The sequence below is a fragment of the Lissotriton vulgaris genome, chromosome 7 (assembly GCF_964263255.1).
Source record: "Lissotriton vulgaris chromosome 7, aLisVul1.2, whole genome shotgun sequence".
Taxonomy (NCBI): Eukaryota; Metazoa; Chordata; class Amphibia; order Caudata; family Salamandridae; genus Lissotriton; species Lissotriton vulgaris.
In genome coordinates, this window is record NC_141695.1 from 892,705,992 (window position 1) to 892,724,522 (window position 18,531).

The 18,531-nt window shown below is 43.8% G+C and overlaps 1 protein-coding gene across 2 annotated transcripts in view; it reads left to right on the plus strand.

Annotated features, from left to right (window-relative positions):
- The window catches only part of CAMK2A (calcium/calmodulin dependent protein kinase II alpha), a 586,451-nt gene that overhangs the window by 422,724 nt on the left and 145,196 nt on the right, over positions 1-18,531 (plus strand). For both annotated transcript variants that reach the window (XM_086931308.1, XM_086931309.1), the window contains exon 6: positions 10,533-10,605. In XM_086931308.1, coding sequence (XP_086787434.1) covers positions 10,533-10,605 — 73 coding nt within the window. The remainder of the gene's footprint in view (positions 1-10,532; positions 10,606-18,531) is intronic.

Below are 18,531 nucleotides of genomic sequence, written 5' to 3' on the forward strand. Positions count from 1 at the left end.
GGGAACGAGCTGTATATTTTTTCAGGTTAGGAAGACGTCAAAAAATGCATTGTCATAACAGCTACATGTTTTTGCTAGCGACGTGAGAAGTTGCAAAGACACATTTTCGTATACTTTTTTTTAAGCTTCACCAGCGTCTAAAAGTGAGAAGCTGGAGAAGTATTGAAATATTCAAAGCCGAGAAAATGGGGCTCTGATTGACGGCAGGAAAACATTTCCAGTTCCTTGAAGGACATCTGTTGCCTGCTGCCACTCTGCAGCGGAACATTTTCTCTTACCACTGCAATGAGTTCCAGGACACCCAGTGACTGAGTGCAGCACTTTATAACTGCTCTTCCTGTTTCCATTAGCACCAACATACTCACCTGAGGATAGCGGCAGTACACTGGAATTGACGGGAGTATATTGTTGAACAGTGTAGTGCTATTTGGAGGGGCATACACTGTTGTTAAGTGGAGTGCAGTGTTGCTTGGCAGAGTATAGTGGAGTGGAGTGGAGTGTAGTGCGGTAGGGAAGAGTGGAGTGGCATACATTGGAATAGTGTAAAGTGGAGTGGAGTTGGGTGTGCTAGAATGTCAAACAGTGTGCACAGTGCCATATAATGAATGAGCATAGAGTGGAGTAAAGTGCCATATAGTGACATAGAATGTAGTAGAGGCTTGTAGAGTGGAGTTGCATAGAGTAAAGTAGGGTCTCATACAGTAGAGTGGTGTAAAGTGAGGTGTTGAACAGTGGCTTAGAATGAAGTAAAGTATCATACAGTGGAATAGAGTGGAGTGGAGTTGAGTGGAGTAACATAGGTTAGAGTGGAGTATACTGTAATACAGTGGAGTGTTATGTTGTTTCCTAAAGTTACATGGAGTGGAGTAGAGTGGCATAGCATATCACACACTAGAGTAAAGTGTCATAAAATGCAGTGGTGTGTGGTACAGTGGAGTGGACTAGCATTTTGTAAAGTGCTGGAACGTGTTGTACAGTCGAGTACACTGGAGTACCATAGAGTGGAGTAGAGTGGTATAGAGTGGAGTGTCGTACAATACAGTGCCGTAGAGTGTGGTAGAGTGTAGTGGTATGCAGTGTTGTGGAACTGAGTGGCACAGAGTGGCACAGAGTGGCGTAGAGTGGAGTGACATACAGCGAAGTAGTGGAGCACAGTGAAGTAGAGTGGAGGGCTGTGTCATAGAGTAGAGTGGAGCGGGGTGGAGTGTCATAGAAATAGTTGCGTAGTGTCTTGCATGGAGTGGAGTGCACTTTTGTACAGTGAAGTGCATGGGGCATACACTATAGTAGAGTGTCGTACAGTGGCATAGACTGTAGAAGATAGTTATAGAGTGGAGCGGAATAAAGTGGAGTGTCTTACAGTAGTCTAGAGTGGGATAAACTGTTACACACTGAGTCGAGTGGAGTGGTACAGAGTAGAGCAGAGTAAGGTATCGTGTAGTGGAGCAGCGACTCATGGAGTTGAGTACGGTATTGTAGAGTGTTGTAGAGTCGAGTGGCATGCAATGATTTGAGTGGAAATGTGTAAAATGGGGTAGTGGAATAATGCAGTAGAGTCGAGTAGGGTGGAGTTGTGCCTCATAGAGTAGACTGTAGAACAATTCTGCTGGAGTGGCATAGAGAGAGTTGCGTAGAGTGGAGCAGAGTTTGGTAGAGTGGCATAGAACGGACTACAGTGTTGTACAGTGACATAGACTGGAGAACAGAGTTGTACAGTGGAGTAGCATAGAGTACAGTAGAGTTTGATATAGTGGAGGGGCGTAGAATGTTGCAGAGTGAAATAGAGGCTTGTAGAGCAGAGTATATTTGAGTGGCATAGAGTGCAGTGTTGTAGAGTGTCATATCGTAGAGTATCATGGTGTACAGTGTCATAACGAAGAGTGTTGTGGAATTCAGTGTCAAGGCATACAGTGGAGTGGTGTAGAGTGGAATGGCGTAGAGTGGAGTGACATACACTGGAACAGACTATAGTGGACTGGAGTATAAAAGAACGACTTACCGTCTTTTCGAATACAGTGGAACGGTGTAGTTTAGAGTGGCGTAGAGTAAAGTGGTGTCCAGTGGAATAGCGCACAGTGGAGTGGCATAGATTAGAGGGGCGTACAGGGGAAGTGCATATCGTGGAATAGAGTAGAGTGGAGTGGAATATAGTTGAATAGCATAGAATGGAGTGGCGTAGAGTGGAGTGGTGTATAGCAAAGACATTTTGTGGAGCTACTGCAGTAACAGGTATGACTGAGTTTAAATGCCTTATAACTTTAAAAATACCTACCTTACTCAGCTCTACTATCAAAAGGGTCATATGCACACCATAATGTATAATCCTGCCTAACTTCATGGAAATCCGTCCAGCCATTTGGCCGCTACAAAGTCTAGGGAAATTGTATTGGTGCCAAAATGCATTTTCGGACGCCTCTTTTCTCTTGGCACCCCCTTTATCAATCTTGGCAAAACTTTTCATTGTCTCCCTGTGTAGAAAAAGGAATAGGTCAGGAAGGTTTCACAGTGATTCGTGAAACGGGTAAAAATCTGAGAAATTCCTATCTTTGAGAATGCTAACTAGCTAACTATCACATCTCGCTATACAAATATGTACATATAAATTCACTGTAAAAACCCAAAGGTTACATTGACGTTATAGTTAGGCTGACATTTCACTCAAACAAAACCAGTGACGTTCAGCAGTTATAGTTACCTGAGCTGACTATAACTCATGCCCCCACACTGCACTGCTCGTGACCTCACATATTACATCATTCATGACATGGTCAGTGACATTACTGATGACATCACTTATGACATATCAAAGGACATCACTAATGACATCACTGTTTAATAACAAATAACAAAAAGCACAATTTGTATAACAACATCTACCTTTCTCCTGAATTTGGTGTAATTCCATCCAGCGGTTCGGGCTGTAGGTTCGAAAACCTTTGTCTATGGGAATTAACATTACAAATGCACCCTTATGTTGTGTCCCTATTTCTCTGTCCCCACTGCATGGATAGCCCCCAAACTTGCCATGACACACAGAACTTATTTTGATACTTTTTTAGGAATATTTCCTGAAGTTTGGTCAAACGACGCCAAAGTTATTGGCAAGTCAAAAAATGCTTTTCCGATGGAAACTAGGTTCTAACTATAACTATCCACTAGTGACCGCCTATATGTAATGTATATATGTGTGTGTGTATATATATATATATATATATATATATATATATATATATATATATATATATATATATATATATATATATATATATATATATATATACCATTTTTTTAACACTGGTGTTGAATGGCACAATTGTAGTTATATTAACTTTGACTTTACACAAGAAAGAAATTTTTTGTTTCTTTAATTACTTTGTTGGTGTTCGACAAATGGGTACTAAACTTTTTTTTAAAGTTAATTCCCTTTGACTTCCTAAACGAAAGTCTTTGCGCTTTTCGTTATCTGGTGTAAATCTGTTTGGTTTGGTAAGTTTTGAGAAATTTGCATTTAAAAAGGTGCTAGGCTTGGTCATGAAGGGGCTGATTTTGAAGAATAGTTAGTGATATCTGAGCAGTTATATACTGTTATATGCTGACGGACCCCAGTAGGACTCCTGCAGTACTGACAATTTTCTCCACTCAGCCAATGGCACACCACGGCACCCAGGACAGAACCGCAGTATCCTGCGATTTAGCCAGCTGCAATATCTAAGGAAAATGTTGCAGCCCCATTCTAGGACCGTGTCATGGGAACGTTTTAAAAAAAAGGCATATGCAGGAAAGGAACAAACAAGGGGATACCCTATGTACCAATATGGGACAGGGTGAAATAATCTTAAAAAAGGAAAAACAGTCCCTAAGTTTAAGGATATCCCTTATGTCGAGGCGTCCCTTGTCTCAACTAATCCAGTGAGACACAACCCGACTCAAAGAACAACCCTATGGTCAAAAGACAGCAATAAAACTCAGCTGACCAATAGCTGAGCGACAGTTTTGTTGGGTACTCAATGTCATATATAAGTCCTGCCGGGGCCTCTCACAGGGGAATACCAGGACGGGTTCCCTAAGCAAGCGCCAGGATGCCCTTTGGGTGACAGGTTGCGCTATATAAAAATAAATACACCTACATTTACATTACAAAAACAATCCTATGTGCATATGTCATAAAAACGATGGTTTATTAAAAAGAATTTGTCATTACAGTACATAGAGTTCAATATTGCACAATCATACAAACAATTACATTAAAAACCAAAAGGTCGACGCGGCGTTTCGGTGTCTTGAAAGGATAGGTACACCTTCTTCAGGACGGTTTTTAAAATCACTAAAAAAAGAATTCCACAATTACAAATAGTTTCAGACTTATGACAGAGTCCCTAATTCATCACAACAAATAATCTTTGTATCACACATTGTAATGAAACAGATCTGTGGTTAAATCATTCATTATAGACTTATACCTCAGTCTTAAATCATCTTATTTTTGAACTATACTAGTTTTTAAAAACCGTCCTGAAGAAGGTGTACCTATCCTTTCAAGACACCGAAATGCAGCGTCGACCTTTTGGTTTTTAATGTAATTGTTTGTATGATTGTGCAATTTTGAACTCCATGTACTGTAATGAAAAATTCTTTTTAATAAACCATTGTTTTTATGACATATGCACATAGGATTGTTTTTGTAATGCTACAGGACTTATATATGACATTGAGCACCCAACAAAATTGTTTTTATGACATATGCACATAGGATTGTTTTTGTAATGCTACAGGACTTACATATGACATTGAGTACCCAACAAAACTGTCGCTCAGCTATTGGTCAGCTGAGTTTTATTGCTGTCTTTTGACCATAGGGTTGTTCTTTGAGTCGGGTTGTGTCTCACTGGATTAGTTGGGACAAGGGACGCCTCGACATAAGGGATATCCTTAAACTTAGGGACTGTTTTTCCTTTTTTAATATGCAGGAAAGGCACTTGTGGTGTGTGTGAGGGGGGAGTGGGGACCAAGAGTAACCTCCTCGGAGATTGCAATAAAAAACACATTCAGCCCATATGTACTCTTGGGAACCAAGCGCAGCCCTGCCATGAGGTACTGTGGTACTCTTGCGGTACCCGTAGTTCAAATGTTCACCCCATGTTACAGTCTACTGTGCAAGCTTACCTAATAAAGCTTGCATGATATTATGGGGTGGTAGCTTGCCTGGCTGATGCTGAAGGACTACCGTGGTACCCAAATATTTTTCTAAAAACGGGAGAGGAAAAAGTGGGTCCGCATGAATGGAGGATGGACAGGGTTGTCCACGTGTGATGGGGTTGAGTGCAGGCAACCAATTCCCACTACAAATGGCCAAAGGCTGTGTGCAGCAGAGCTTGGCTGCATGTGAAAGGTTGGCCATTGGTTCAATTTAAAATATGTTAACAAACCACAAAAAAATCACACAAAAAACAAAGGTTAAAGCAACGTTATAGTTAGGTATTGAAGCATGAGATTATGTTAAAACCCCCATAAAAACTGAAATACACCAGTTATAGTTCAGTCAACTATCTATATGTTGCACCCCATCATGCACTGCTTATGCCTCACAAATTACATCTCTAAGACATGTTAACATTTTTTAAAAGGGACTATATTGTGAGTTGGGTTTTTGTTGAGCAATGAGTGTATGGCCTGATTGAATGACAGGCCCAGTGACTCGTACAGCACAAGGCCCAAGGCCTACGTATAGCTGGGATGCTGGGTTCAGTGCTGCAGGCCAGACCCTGAGGCTAATGCCCACTGTGCAGGACCAAAGCTGTGTGCAGCAGAGGCAGGGCATACATGCTGGGATGTGGTTTGGTCATACATGATCATTAGGTGCCAGGCCCGGCTAAAGTATGTGTGCTGCTGGTTAGCTGCACACAGGACGTTGTGTGCAAGTCCTGGCGTTTAGACCAACCTAAGCTATGCACAGGCACCCAAGGGTTGGGTGCATGGCTTGGCTGAAGACCCACCCATCAATTAAGGTATCTGTATTACGCCTGTCCTTTGAAAGCCTTTAAAATACTGTGAGATTTATTAAATGATGCCATTAGTAATGTCATCAATGTTGTTATTTATATATAATTAGTAGTGTCAACAATGATAATATTTAACTTGTCATGAGTGATGTAATATGTGAGGTCATAAGCAGCTCTTAATGGGTTTGGAAGTTATAGTTAGACTAAACTATAACTATTTGTGCGCAGACGAGATTGGACAAAGAGGTTTGTCTCTCTGGGCCAGGCCCTGCAACCAACTCACTTGAAGAGACCATCCCTTATGGCGCACAACCTTCAATCAAATCCCTGATGCAGCGGCTAACACCAACTATCACTGCCTTCGGCCATGCATAATGTGTATAGGTATGTCCTTTCCCTGCTCCCAACTACTGCAAGCCACCCAACCACCAGTGTGCACGGCATTCAGGTATGTGAAGTGTGGATTGAATGCAGGGCCTGCCCTATGGCCAAACCCTCAGCCCAACCCCCATGCAGTACCACACTCCTTGTTATTGCAGTACCACACTCCTTGTTATGCATGGCTTTTGGCCATAAACAGCAGGAGTTGGCCAAAGGGCCTGGTCAGCATCCATGTCCTGTGCCCAACCTCTCATGCTGCACCCAACCCACATCTGCGCACTGGAATGGGCTGTGCGCAGAGGGGGTTTGCAGTAGGGCCTGCCTTGCAGCAAGGCTTTGCAATCAACACTCCATCGATCAGCCAAATTTGCTGCACAAGGCCTCTTGGTATTTTATTCAGACTAGACCTAGTTCAGACATCTTGCTCTACGAAGAAAAGCACTACAGAGGCATTAAGTTCTATGTGGAAATGCAAATGAGCTTGCCCAAAGTCATACGTTTCCATGTTTTCATAGTCTCATATGATTGTCAATATCTCTGTAGCATAACTGCAGGAATTTCTTATATATATATATTTTTTTAGAGTAAATGCAGCTCCATATCCTTTTATCCACCTTGCACTGGCTCCCTGTCAGAAAGCGCATTGCCTTTAAGACCCTTACTTTGGCCCACAAGGCGCTTTATTCTACGGGAGCAACCTATATTCGGAAAAGGCTAGCCTTTTACAAACCTACTAGGGCTCTGGAATCAGAAACTCTCTCTCTTGCGGTGGTGCAAGTGGTGAAGAAAGCCCGGACTGGTGGACGCTCCTTCAAACAGCTTGATCCTCAGCTCTGGAACACTCTCCCTTTATCACTTTGCAGCACTGCCAATTTGCTTGCTTTTAGAAAGGGACTTAAAACCTGGTTGTTCTGTCCTTAGTTTTCTGTTTTCTTCCTGCTGGTCCTATTTCCTGTTGTGTTATGTGTTAGCTGCTGACCTGTTGGTCTGAAAGCGCCGGGACACTCCTTTGGAGTAGCTGAGCGCTATACAAAACCCCCCTATAACATAACATAACATAACATATAAACTCCAACTGAATTCTGAGAACACTACACAATTCCACAAGAGTCTGTTAATAAAGCAATTCTGTGCAGCTCAACAGATGTTTGCACCCAGTTCTAGCATTCACATTGTACTCTGGTATCACAGAATGGGCGGTGACATGTGTACAGTACCTTTTGGAATGGCCATTATGTAGGACTTGTGTTTGTGCCCACTCAATGTAAAGTGGGCTTTCACTCTTTTGTATGGGGGTAATTCCGCCATATATTGAAGCTTAAGCCTCGCAAATAGAGATCCTGGTGTCCACAGTAAGTGTGCCCCCCACAACACCTTTTGGAAGGTGTCATAGAGGGTTACAAAGACTATCTTGGTCACCAACATTGGATGATTCAGTCAGGGCCTACCCACCTATGTGGATTATCTGATTGGCTCAGCTCCAGATGAAGGCTTTGAATGCCCAGGCAGATACGCCATATTGTTGGTGTCTTTGCAGGGCACCATCCCTTCGACCCCTGAGGGTAGCACATAAAGCCTTCATCATGGTGGGTGCAGTCTGTGATTGGATTTCAGGGATTCCGCATCACAGTGTGATGGGCTTTGCTGAGTTGCTTCATGCACTGCACGCAGCTCTGTATGTTGATAATCTGGTGCATAGCTCTGATTTAAATGGTTAGTACCAGAGATGGTGCACGATCACACAAAACAGAACAGTACAGCCAGTAGTCGAAAACCTGACCAACTTACAGATTCTGCTCTTGCAATGTAAGGGAACTCTGGAATGCTGTTGGGGAGAGGATGTAGCCTTATGGCTAGAGCGGTCGACCGGAGTCTCTGCAACGATGCCCAACATCCTGTGATTCTGGGCAAATCACTTAATCTCCCCATGCCTAACCAAAAGGAATTTGTTCTTCTGTAACGAAACTGGTGCTCATGGAAAGCGCTCTGATACCCGATGTCTCGGGTCGAGTTCGCGCTATATAAAACTCTAAAAATAAATCCTATGTTTAGTAGTCTGGAAGGGTCCACAAAGCTTTCTTTAATACTGCATGCAGGAGTCACACATTTAAATGGGGCAGCTCTTTCATTTTCACCGGGTAAATCCACCATCCAATGGTGGTAATCCTTATAGCCCTGACACAAAAAATTCCATTATACTCACAAAAAGTATCGGGACATTTCAATGATATACCCAATAACTAACCACGGTGTAGGTGTAGGGAGAAAGTATAGAAAAAAGAAGAAGAAGGTGGCATTAGTCTAATAAAGACGAGAACCCTCACTCACCCAAAGGTGACATGCTTCATCATTGGGTTCCCTCTTGCACACTGTGACCACAAAGTTCACAGTGTGGGCTACATCTCTCCCTCAGAAGAGGAGCGTGAGGTGTTTTCAAATCATCCAATGGAAGTCGGAGCGAAGGGCAGATTGCAAATTAAGTGTAAAAGTGTTTTAAAACTAACTCAAGGGAGACAAAAGTAACTTTAATCGGTGTCCCCAATGGTTAGAGCTAAAAGAGCTAAGTGAAATATAGGGGTACAGATATTCCCTATTGAATTAAGGTCAACATGTTTCTGCCTGTGTGACCTGATGGTTCATGGCATACTTCAGGACCCACCTGTCGTCACTCTTCTATTTCTGTGCAAAAATAATAATTTTAAAATGTGAAAAATACCATACTTAATTGTGATGGCATCAGTCAATGTTGTACCAGCTGCAGAATGGTCCACAATCTGCAAGAAGTATAAACCTTTGCTAGATTTGATATATAGTTAATACATTTCCCAACTCATGTGGCAGATAACCAATATAACCTGGTCACTTCTCTCATAATATTCTTAATGATATTCTTGTGTGAAAGCGTCAGCCTTAGTTGTACTCAATATATATAGCGCGCACTTGAAACACTATCCCTACATAAGTGATCTTGTCATAGTATGTGTTGTTTATTTTTTCTCCACAAGATCTATTCCATTCTGAAAGTTTGTAAAATGGAGACAAATGTTCTTATATAAGACTGCTACTGTCCAATATGTATCATTATATCCGACTGTATCAATGTATGAAAATTCAATAGCAAAGCTCACAGTATTTCAATGCAGAGTCACTGATTCCATGGCATTGCTAATAGTGTATATAAGGTTTTTAACACTAAACAACTGGCAGTGCCTCTGGCTCTTGACCCAAAAAAAGCGGACAAAGAAAGCTATAGACTGCTACAGAAGGCTAAATGGCAAAACCAACACAGAGAGGTCTGACACCCCCTGACCATAAAGGAGATCTCACCCCGGACTCGCGTACTCACAGTGTCTTATGCTCGTCCCGGGCCACCAAGCCTTACCTCCTTCTCCGTGTTCTGCCTCCTATTAAGTAAAGACCTAAGGGGAAGGATGTTGATTATCCTCCGGTTTAAAAACGTCCATCCCACTCTAACTCGCGTTCCACCCTGGAACAAAAAAATCCATAACAGATGTGTGTGCATTGGCATGACTGAATGTCCACCTCCTTAGGTTGATGGGCATGTGATATGGTCCTATGGTTCGTTCAAAGTCCACAGTGGTTGGGAGGCCTTGGCCTTCTTCCTTAAAGTGCTTGTGAGGTTCACAGCCCACAAAGCGTTAAGCACCATTCTGAGGATGTATTTATGTACACCCCTCCAGTCCAGGCTTTGGATGGAAGCATGAAGGTCCACTCAAAGGCGCAAAGGCTACATAAAATGCTGGCCAGGTTCAGAGCTGAATCTGGATGGTCAGTGCCATGCAGGGGATGTTTTCCTGTACACTCCTGCAGTCTTTTCTTTGCATGAAAGCATGAAGGTCTTATCAAGGGCTTTGAGGGGGAGGGGTATGGGCAGATGCGATCCCATTGTGGTGGTTAAGCCTAATCTTCCTTGACAGTGTGCTGAGAATGGTGCAACGCCCAGCAGCACCTTCCACGTGGTGCTGGAAGGTGTACAAATTTATGTCCAAACGGTTGTCGCACCAGTATTTATGTAATATGAGAAAAGATGGCAAATTTTCACAGTACGGTGCCCAATCACATAATTATGCCATGAATGTTCAAGCACCTCTCTCACACCAAATCTTGCTTTCTCCTTCTCTCTCTCTACAGCCACTGCATCCAGCAAATCCTAGAGGCTGTTGTGCACTGCCACCAGATGGGCGTTGTACACCGGGACCTGAAGGTAAGCTTGTGCCACCATGGTGAGTCATTTCTTCAGGATTGAACTCAATTTTTATGCTAACCTCCATGATATGCCTTTAGTGCTAAGCTGAGACAAAGTAGTGTTGCTTGCAGGTTCAAAATGAGTACCTTCTGACACCCATTTTGTAAACTAATAAGTCAAATAAATGACCCTGAGATGCACACTGGCCACTAAATGTGATTGAGCTGAATCCTCTCACTCATTGTAGGAAACTTGACGAGTTTGCTTCAGGCAAGATCTCCTGCACAGCTCGACTAGTATAGTGGTGCAGTCAAAATCCATATAAATCATTGGAGCAAAATGTGCATAGCAGCATAACACGAAGTGACATCAAATTAGATTAAAAAGCCATATTCACCCTCTCTTAGGAATCCTTCACACATCCATACTCCGTCTCGAGGGAGCCATGCCTCCGCCTCCCCCTGCACTATCTATGGACTTTACTGGTGAATGTGTGACGATTACACCTGAAATGTCTTGCTTTCTGCGTTGATGAATTTCTCAGACCTTGAAGGGAATAACACTGTTACACAAACCTTCTCTCTGGAGATGCTTACGAAGTTAATAATTAAGCATGGGCGAATTTTGCGAATTCGCGATCCGCGAATTTGCAGATTTGCGAATTCACGATCCGCAAAATTCACGAATTCATGCGAATTTGCGGATTTTTTTATGTTTGCTTGTTCGCGGGGCGCTTTGCGTGTTCGCGGATGTTCGCGGCTTTTTTTTTTTGCCTGGTTAATCACTGCCACCCTCTTGTTTTTTATGCCCTTCTGCCCTCTGTACCACTTGTTTTCTGTGCCCTTCTGCCCTCTGCCCCACTCATTTTTTTTCCCCTTCTGCCCTCTGTCCCACTTTTGTGCCCTTCTGCCCTCAGCCCCACTTAGAATGGCGCCGGCAAGCTGCCAGCGCCATTCTAAAATAGCTACAAAGAGCTTCAACAGGAAGGTCTTATAGATAAAGTAAAGCAGGTGCTCGAGTTGAAGGTCAAATTAAGTTACACAATCATTAATCACCCCAAGTTTGGGGTGATTAATGATTGTGTAACTGAATTTGAGCTTCAACTCGAGTACCTGCTTTACTTTATCTATTAGAGCTTTCTGTTGAAGCTGACTTTTGTAACTATTTTAGAATGGCTCTGGCAGCTTGCCGGCGCCATTCTAAAAGAGTTACAAAAGTCAGCTTGAACTTTTGACCCAATCCGTTCTGCTTCGGATTTTGTGGAAAATTCGCGAATCTCGCGGATTGCGAATTTACCGAAAATCCGCTAGCGGAACGGATTTTCCGCCCATGCTTATTAAAATAAAACGGCTAAAGTACAAATTATATAAGAAAACATAGGATACACTAGGACACCTGGCCTTACCTTAGCCTATTTTGCCATAACCTCCATTGCCTCAGCGTGCCCTGCCCGTGCTACCCCACTGCATAACCTACTCTACTTTAACATTGAATGCCTGTGCTATGTAACCCATATCATATACACCACGAGGAAAGATAAGACACCTCGTGTTAATGATACAGACTAGGCACATGTGAACCCGTTTACAAACCCATCCCTCCTGCTCAATCTGACCGATATTAAACCTTTTCGGAACCACACTTGCAAAGAACCCCGCTATCGGTAAAAACACTACGAGTGTAGAAACTCTGCTACTCTCCCTTGACTTGTATAATATATTCACTGTTGAGCGTTGTGCAGCACGAACATCTCACGTTGTAGTCACTTTAGCTGTAGCCCATTGCTGTGGGGAATAGAAGTAAAGACAGTGCTGTGTGGGAAGGGAAGCTTGGTTTTATTTATTCTTGAGTTTAGTTTAGCACCAATATGAGCCTCATTAAGCTGCTTTCAGAACCATGAGGCAATGTTAGAAGGCAACAGTAGGACAAGGATACCCTGGAGAGGGGAAAAGAAAGACATGGCACCATTGCAATGAGTTATGGCTCCCAGGCCTCCACGCTCTCTCGCATTCCACAGAGAATTATTGGGGCAAAATGCAGTTTCTTTACAATTAGATGCTTGTGGAGGGGCTGGGGAGATTGTTGTTAATAGAATGGCTACGTTTGTGTACCATACTGCAACGGCCTAGCATCTGTGTTGGACAGTCCCTTATAGTCAGAACCTGGGAGAACTGATTCATCTGCCTTTGTCTTCAGGCTAGGATTCCAGGAAGTGCCATGGATCTTAATGGTTTTTTTAAACATACTTTATTGATTTTCCAATTATATTCGCCATACTTGGCTGTAACAAAAGGCCGTTACATTACATTCTGTCCAGTGTGGTATCATACAGTTGCGACAATGCTCTGCAATTCGATACTGAGTCATTTCAGAGTCTTATGCTGCACATGTACATAATACTTTTCCTTAATTTCGCAGATATCATGGATACGGGCAAACATTTTATAGTACAAACTATCCAACCCTCCTCCACCCCTCCCAACTGTGGTCCCGCAAACTTCACTATACAGTGTGTAGTTTACAACCAAGTGCAATTTACATGTCCTTTTGTAGTATATTGATCGTGTACCTTAGCCTAATCCTGTGTACAGTATACTCCTGCGGGCCCGTGCATCAGAGTTGCCTATTCTGCATTCGGGGTAGTAGGTGTCATATTAGGATCTATACTTTTAAAGGCTTCTAACATGGTATCCCATTCCATGGATATCTGATTCTTCTGGAGCCCGCGGGCCTCCCCTCGATGTAGAGCAGTGCTTTCTGCTGTGCCAGGTGTATGTTGTAGGAGGTTTTGATGACTTCCATCTCATGGTTATGGATCTTTTGGCTATGATAAGTGCAAGGTCAAGGAATTGGAGTTGTACTTTATGTGAGGCTGCGCATTGGCGTAGGCCTAATAGGCCTAATAGACACTCCAGCACAGAGTCTGCAATATGTAGGCATGTTGCTTCCTCCAGATGATGCCGGACCTCCCCCCAAAACCCTCTCAGGTGCGGGCATGCCCATATCATATGTATTAAATATGCTTCCTCCAACTGACATCTAGGGCATTGATGTTCTGTGTAGGCCCAAACATTGAATACATTAGAATTTTGCATTTTGGGTCACTTTTTGTGGGTGTTCAATATAGCAGCCCATTCTCTGTCTGAAATCTCCTGACCCACGCCTTCCACCCATTTAGCTCGCAGGACATCGAGGAGCACTGCAGTGTGCACCCGGACACCCACATAAAGCCATTTGATGAGATGGCGTCCTTGTCCCATGTAGCATAAGGATTTCACTAATTCATGTGTTTGGGGTTTCTCCCTCTGGGGTTCTAATGTTTCCTTACATACTGCGATATTACTGTGTGTATCATGCAGAGATGATTTGCCATCCTGGTTTCCCCTACAAAGTTCTCACGGTCCATTAAAATATCGCTGTTGAATAACACTCCTATCCTGTCCACCCCATCATCTGACCAAGCCCTAATCCTGCGCCTCGTAAGCCTACAACTTGGCGTCAGGATCTCCAGTAGCAGAATGTTGCCTGCATGGGGGTGAAGCGGAATGTATATTGCAGTGCTTTCCTCCAGCACAGTATTGCTGTGCGCAGTAGGGGTGGAACATCCGGAGGGATTTTACACTGTGGTAGCAGTAATGTGTGTAGGGTTCCCTGGTCACTCGTTTGTGCACTGAATCCGATCTCCTGCAGGTTGTGGCCCGCCATCCGATAGTATAGCCATTGCAATTGGCATGCGATTAGTACGCCCGGAAGTCCGGTATCCCCAACCCCGCTTTACATGTCTCCAGCTGTAGTTTTTTAAGGCTCACCCTGATCAGTCCCGTTCCCCAAACAAGATCTGAGAGTACAGGGTCTAGTGTGTGGAAAGTGGATGGAGGCAAATTAGTGAAGTAATATAGGAGCCGGGGGAGGACCACCATTTTTGACACTGCCACTCGCCCCATGAGTGAGAGAGGTAGCGTGGTCCAAAGGTGACCTTCGAGCGTATCCCCCTGATTGCCCTATTAAGGTTGCCTTCCAGCATATCTATGTGGGATCGGTATATATCTATACCAAGATATTTGAAATTGCGCTGTGCCACTGGTAATGAGTACTGCCCACAGCCAACCTCTTCAGGGTTTGCCTGACATTGAAAAAAGAAGGCGTTGGATTTAGTTTCATTGATAGTGAAGCCCGATATAAGTTCGAACCATGCAAAAGTTCTTGGGATAGGGTCTAGATCGCTCATGAGATCTCGCACATATATAATTATGTCATCCGCGTATGCAGATATTAGATGTGTGGATTTGCCCACGGGTATCCCAAATTGGTTAGCTTCTTGACGCAGCCGAAGCACCAGCGGCTCTAGCACTAGTACGAACATCAATGGCGAAAGGGGGCACCCCTGTCGTGTGCCCCTGCATATCTGATATTCCTGTGAAATGTTTCCCCCTGTCCGGACTCTCGCTGTCGGAGCCCCGTATAAGAGGTGCAGCCAACGGAGGTATTCGCAATGATTTTGAACATGTAATCCCAGGAAAGCGTATTGAACTCCTGTCTCAAGTCAAGCGGAATGCAACCGGCGGTTGGGAGATGTTCATGGTTTGTTGCCACTATATGGTGTAGTCTAATGATGTTTAAAGATGTACTGTGTGCTGGTATAAATCCACATTGATCTGTGTGTATTAGCTTGTGTAAGTAGGGAAGGAGCCTCTTTGCCAAGATCTTGCTCAGTATTTTATATTCTGTCACCAAAAGTGTTAGCGGACGATATCCTGTCATGTCTGCAGCGTCCCTCCCCGGTTTGGGCAATGAGACCACCAGGGCCGGGCGGTAGTATGGGGAAGGTGACCCAAGTTGAGCGATTTATTGTAGAGGACTGCTAGTTGAAGAAATAAAACCTCAGTATAGGTAGCAAAAAACTCCACTGGTAGTTTGTCCAGTCCCGGTGCTTTATTTCGTGTGAGCCCATTGATAGCAGCCTTTATTTCAGCCCTCGTGATTGGGCCTGCTCAGTTTGTTTGCGCTTCTGCAGGTAACTGAGAATAGGGAAAATTGTCTAAGAAGGTGTCTATGTGCTTGGCGTCTAGTGAAGGGGGCTTAGCGTAGAGCGTGGTATAATATGTACAGAAGGCGTTGTTGATGTCCTGCTGGGTATATATCCTGTCACCCCCAGGCGTGGTGATTTGACTAATTACAGTAGCTGGGGGGCTCCTCGCTCTAAATCTTAGCTAGAAGTGTTCCGGATTTATCTGCACTTGTGTGTTTTAACTGTGTGGAGGCCCTATAGTCTTTAACCCTGAGGGTCTCTAGTAGCTCAGCATATTGAATGCACACCTCCTGTAGGAGAGCCTTTTTGCAGGGTCTTTCGCTGTTTTGCAGGGTCTTTCGCTGTTTTGCAGGGTCTTTCGCCGCTTCCTGTTCCAGCACACCCCTAGAATCCTCTACTGATTGCAAGCTTTTATGTATCTCTTGTGTTGCACCCACAGTGGTGCAGATCGCATTTTCCCATTTACTGCCTTGAGTGCATCACACTCAACTAAGACTGAGGACGCGGTGTTAACATTCTCAGAGAAGTAATTTGTGATTGCAGTTGGTAGGTAGTAGAACGGAACACGGGGTCCTCCAGCTATTGGGGCCATAACTTCCTCGTGGGGACTGGGGTGGGGATTCTGCCCCAGCTGATAGAGATTTCTAATGGGCATGGTCCAAAAAGGTTTAGACAGGATACGTGGCATGCGTCACTCGCGTGTCTATGGATAGGGAGCAAAAAAATCTGTCTATCCTCAAGTGTATTTGGTGGACTGGGGAGTAGAATGAGTATTCTTTCTTTATTAGATTCCTGTTCCCCCAGACATCACACAGTTCCCACCTGTTCACCCAGTTTATGAGGGCTTCTGCTTGTTTAATGGTGCCTTGCTTCTCTGGGGTGGGGAGTGAGAACAATCGAGCCCAATATCCATCACTGCATTACAGTCCCCCCTAAGATCCATGGGTGCGCTTCCCAACCATCTAGTATCATGATTAATCCCATGAAGTATTTATTCTGGTCAAAATTTGGCGCATACAACCCGTGTGCCATATAGCGTCCCATGAAGAAAAATATATCTACCCTGAACGTCTATGCACTTTTCCAGTTCCACAAACAGGACCCCATGTCTGATCCAGATCATTACTCCCCTAGCAAAAGCAGAGTAATTAGTAGAGAATATTTGCCCCTTCCATTTCTTTTCCATTTTTGCCTATCTGCTTCCGTTAAGTGTGATTCCTGCAGGAACACTATCTGTGCCTTGCGCCTGAGTATTTGTGCATGCACCCTATGCCGCCTCTGTACTGAGCTATACCACGAACATTCCATGTGACTAAGTTATATGTGAGGAGTTTGTATGTTGGAGAGTAGCTATACTATATGTCCTTGGGGGCAGGGAAAGGGAACTGTGATATGGGACGTGTCATTAGTTGCATAATAGAACCCCCAGAACTCCCATCGAACAACTAATACAAGGTCCAGCCGGTGAGCTATGCAGGGCCAAACCAAAAATACTACATACTACATGGAAAACTGTGCTGCATTTAACTGGTGCATACGTAATTAGGAGGGTGCCACCTGCCGCCATGCATCTTAATGTTGAAGTCATCTTCAGATTTTCCATTAGTCATATTTAAGTTGAAATGAAATATGTGTTGACTGTTAAGTAGCAACAAATTGTAATTAATGTCTTAGTAGTAAAACACTTGGTAGGCAAAACATTTCAATACCCATTCTTTTAATTTTGAACAAAGTACATTCACTTTTAAACCTGAACAATAATTAGAACTGTTTTCCATTGGAACTGCTTGACCTCAACAACGTGAGTCCTTCTAAATAAATGAAACAATGTTTATATTCATCACACGGCGTGTATGCTTCTGAGTTCCCTCCACAGCAGATTCAGTCACAGTCAACTTGGCCCATCAAAAGTGTAAGCAGTGCATTTGTTTGGCACATGCATCACAATAAGTTCCAATACACCACAGCTTGACCAAGATTCCCAGAAGACAGTGACAGAAAAAGATCCACAGGCCCATGAAAACATATGATCCTTGTTGGACCTGCCTCTTTTTTCAGGGTTATTCCCAAATTTGTTGCCTTCCTTCCTTTTCTTACTTTAATCATTCTGTGCCTCTGCCTGTCCCTATATTACACGTCTGGGTTGAATGACAGTTGTTATGAGCAAGTTGACAGTGTGCCATGCATATCCTGATGGCCTATCATCAGGCTGATGGGTCTTCCTGAGCTAGAGTGGTGGAAGGAGCTTACACTTGCACCTTAATATGGTTTTACCTGTCCCCACTCAAAGCGCTGCATACCCCCTGTAGTGCGTCTGGAGTTAGGGTCAGGAAGGGTAGGGTCTTGTGCACTACATAGACCTTTCTTTGAAGTCTCCTTACTTTAAAGGCTAAATTGGATAAATGTACTAAACTTCTGACACCATATACTCAGAACACTTATGGATTGAGGAAATTCTGCCAGGAAGAAGAGCTGCTGTACTGCCAGGAGGAACTTCCACTTTGCAGCTTGCTTTTCTATGATGGCCTGCTTTCTGCTGATTCTTGCCTGGGAGTGACAGTAGTGGACTTTGCTCTCTGCATCCTGCTTTTTAAAGTTTCTCCAAGGACTTGATTTTAGCTTGCCTCCCAATCTAAGACTTCACCTTCAGCGCCTGGACTCTTCTGCTGAAAGCCTTACTCTGCCAGGTGGTACCAAAATATTTTTATGGGCCCTTGGAAATGCTTTTGCTGTGCTGAAAAAGAAGAAATCAGCACCTCAACTTTGACTGTCACTTCGGATCTGGTGCTGCTCTTCGACACCTCGCCGCTCCCCGGACTGCAGTCAAGATCCTTGCTCCACGCAATGACCGCAACTTGCAATGCAGGCCCCCAATGCAACTGCAGCACCTCCGAAGAACCACCCCAGTGGGAATC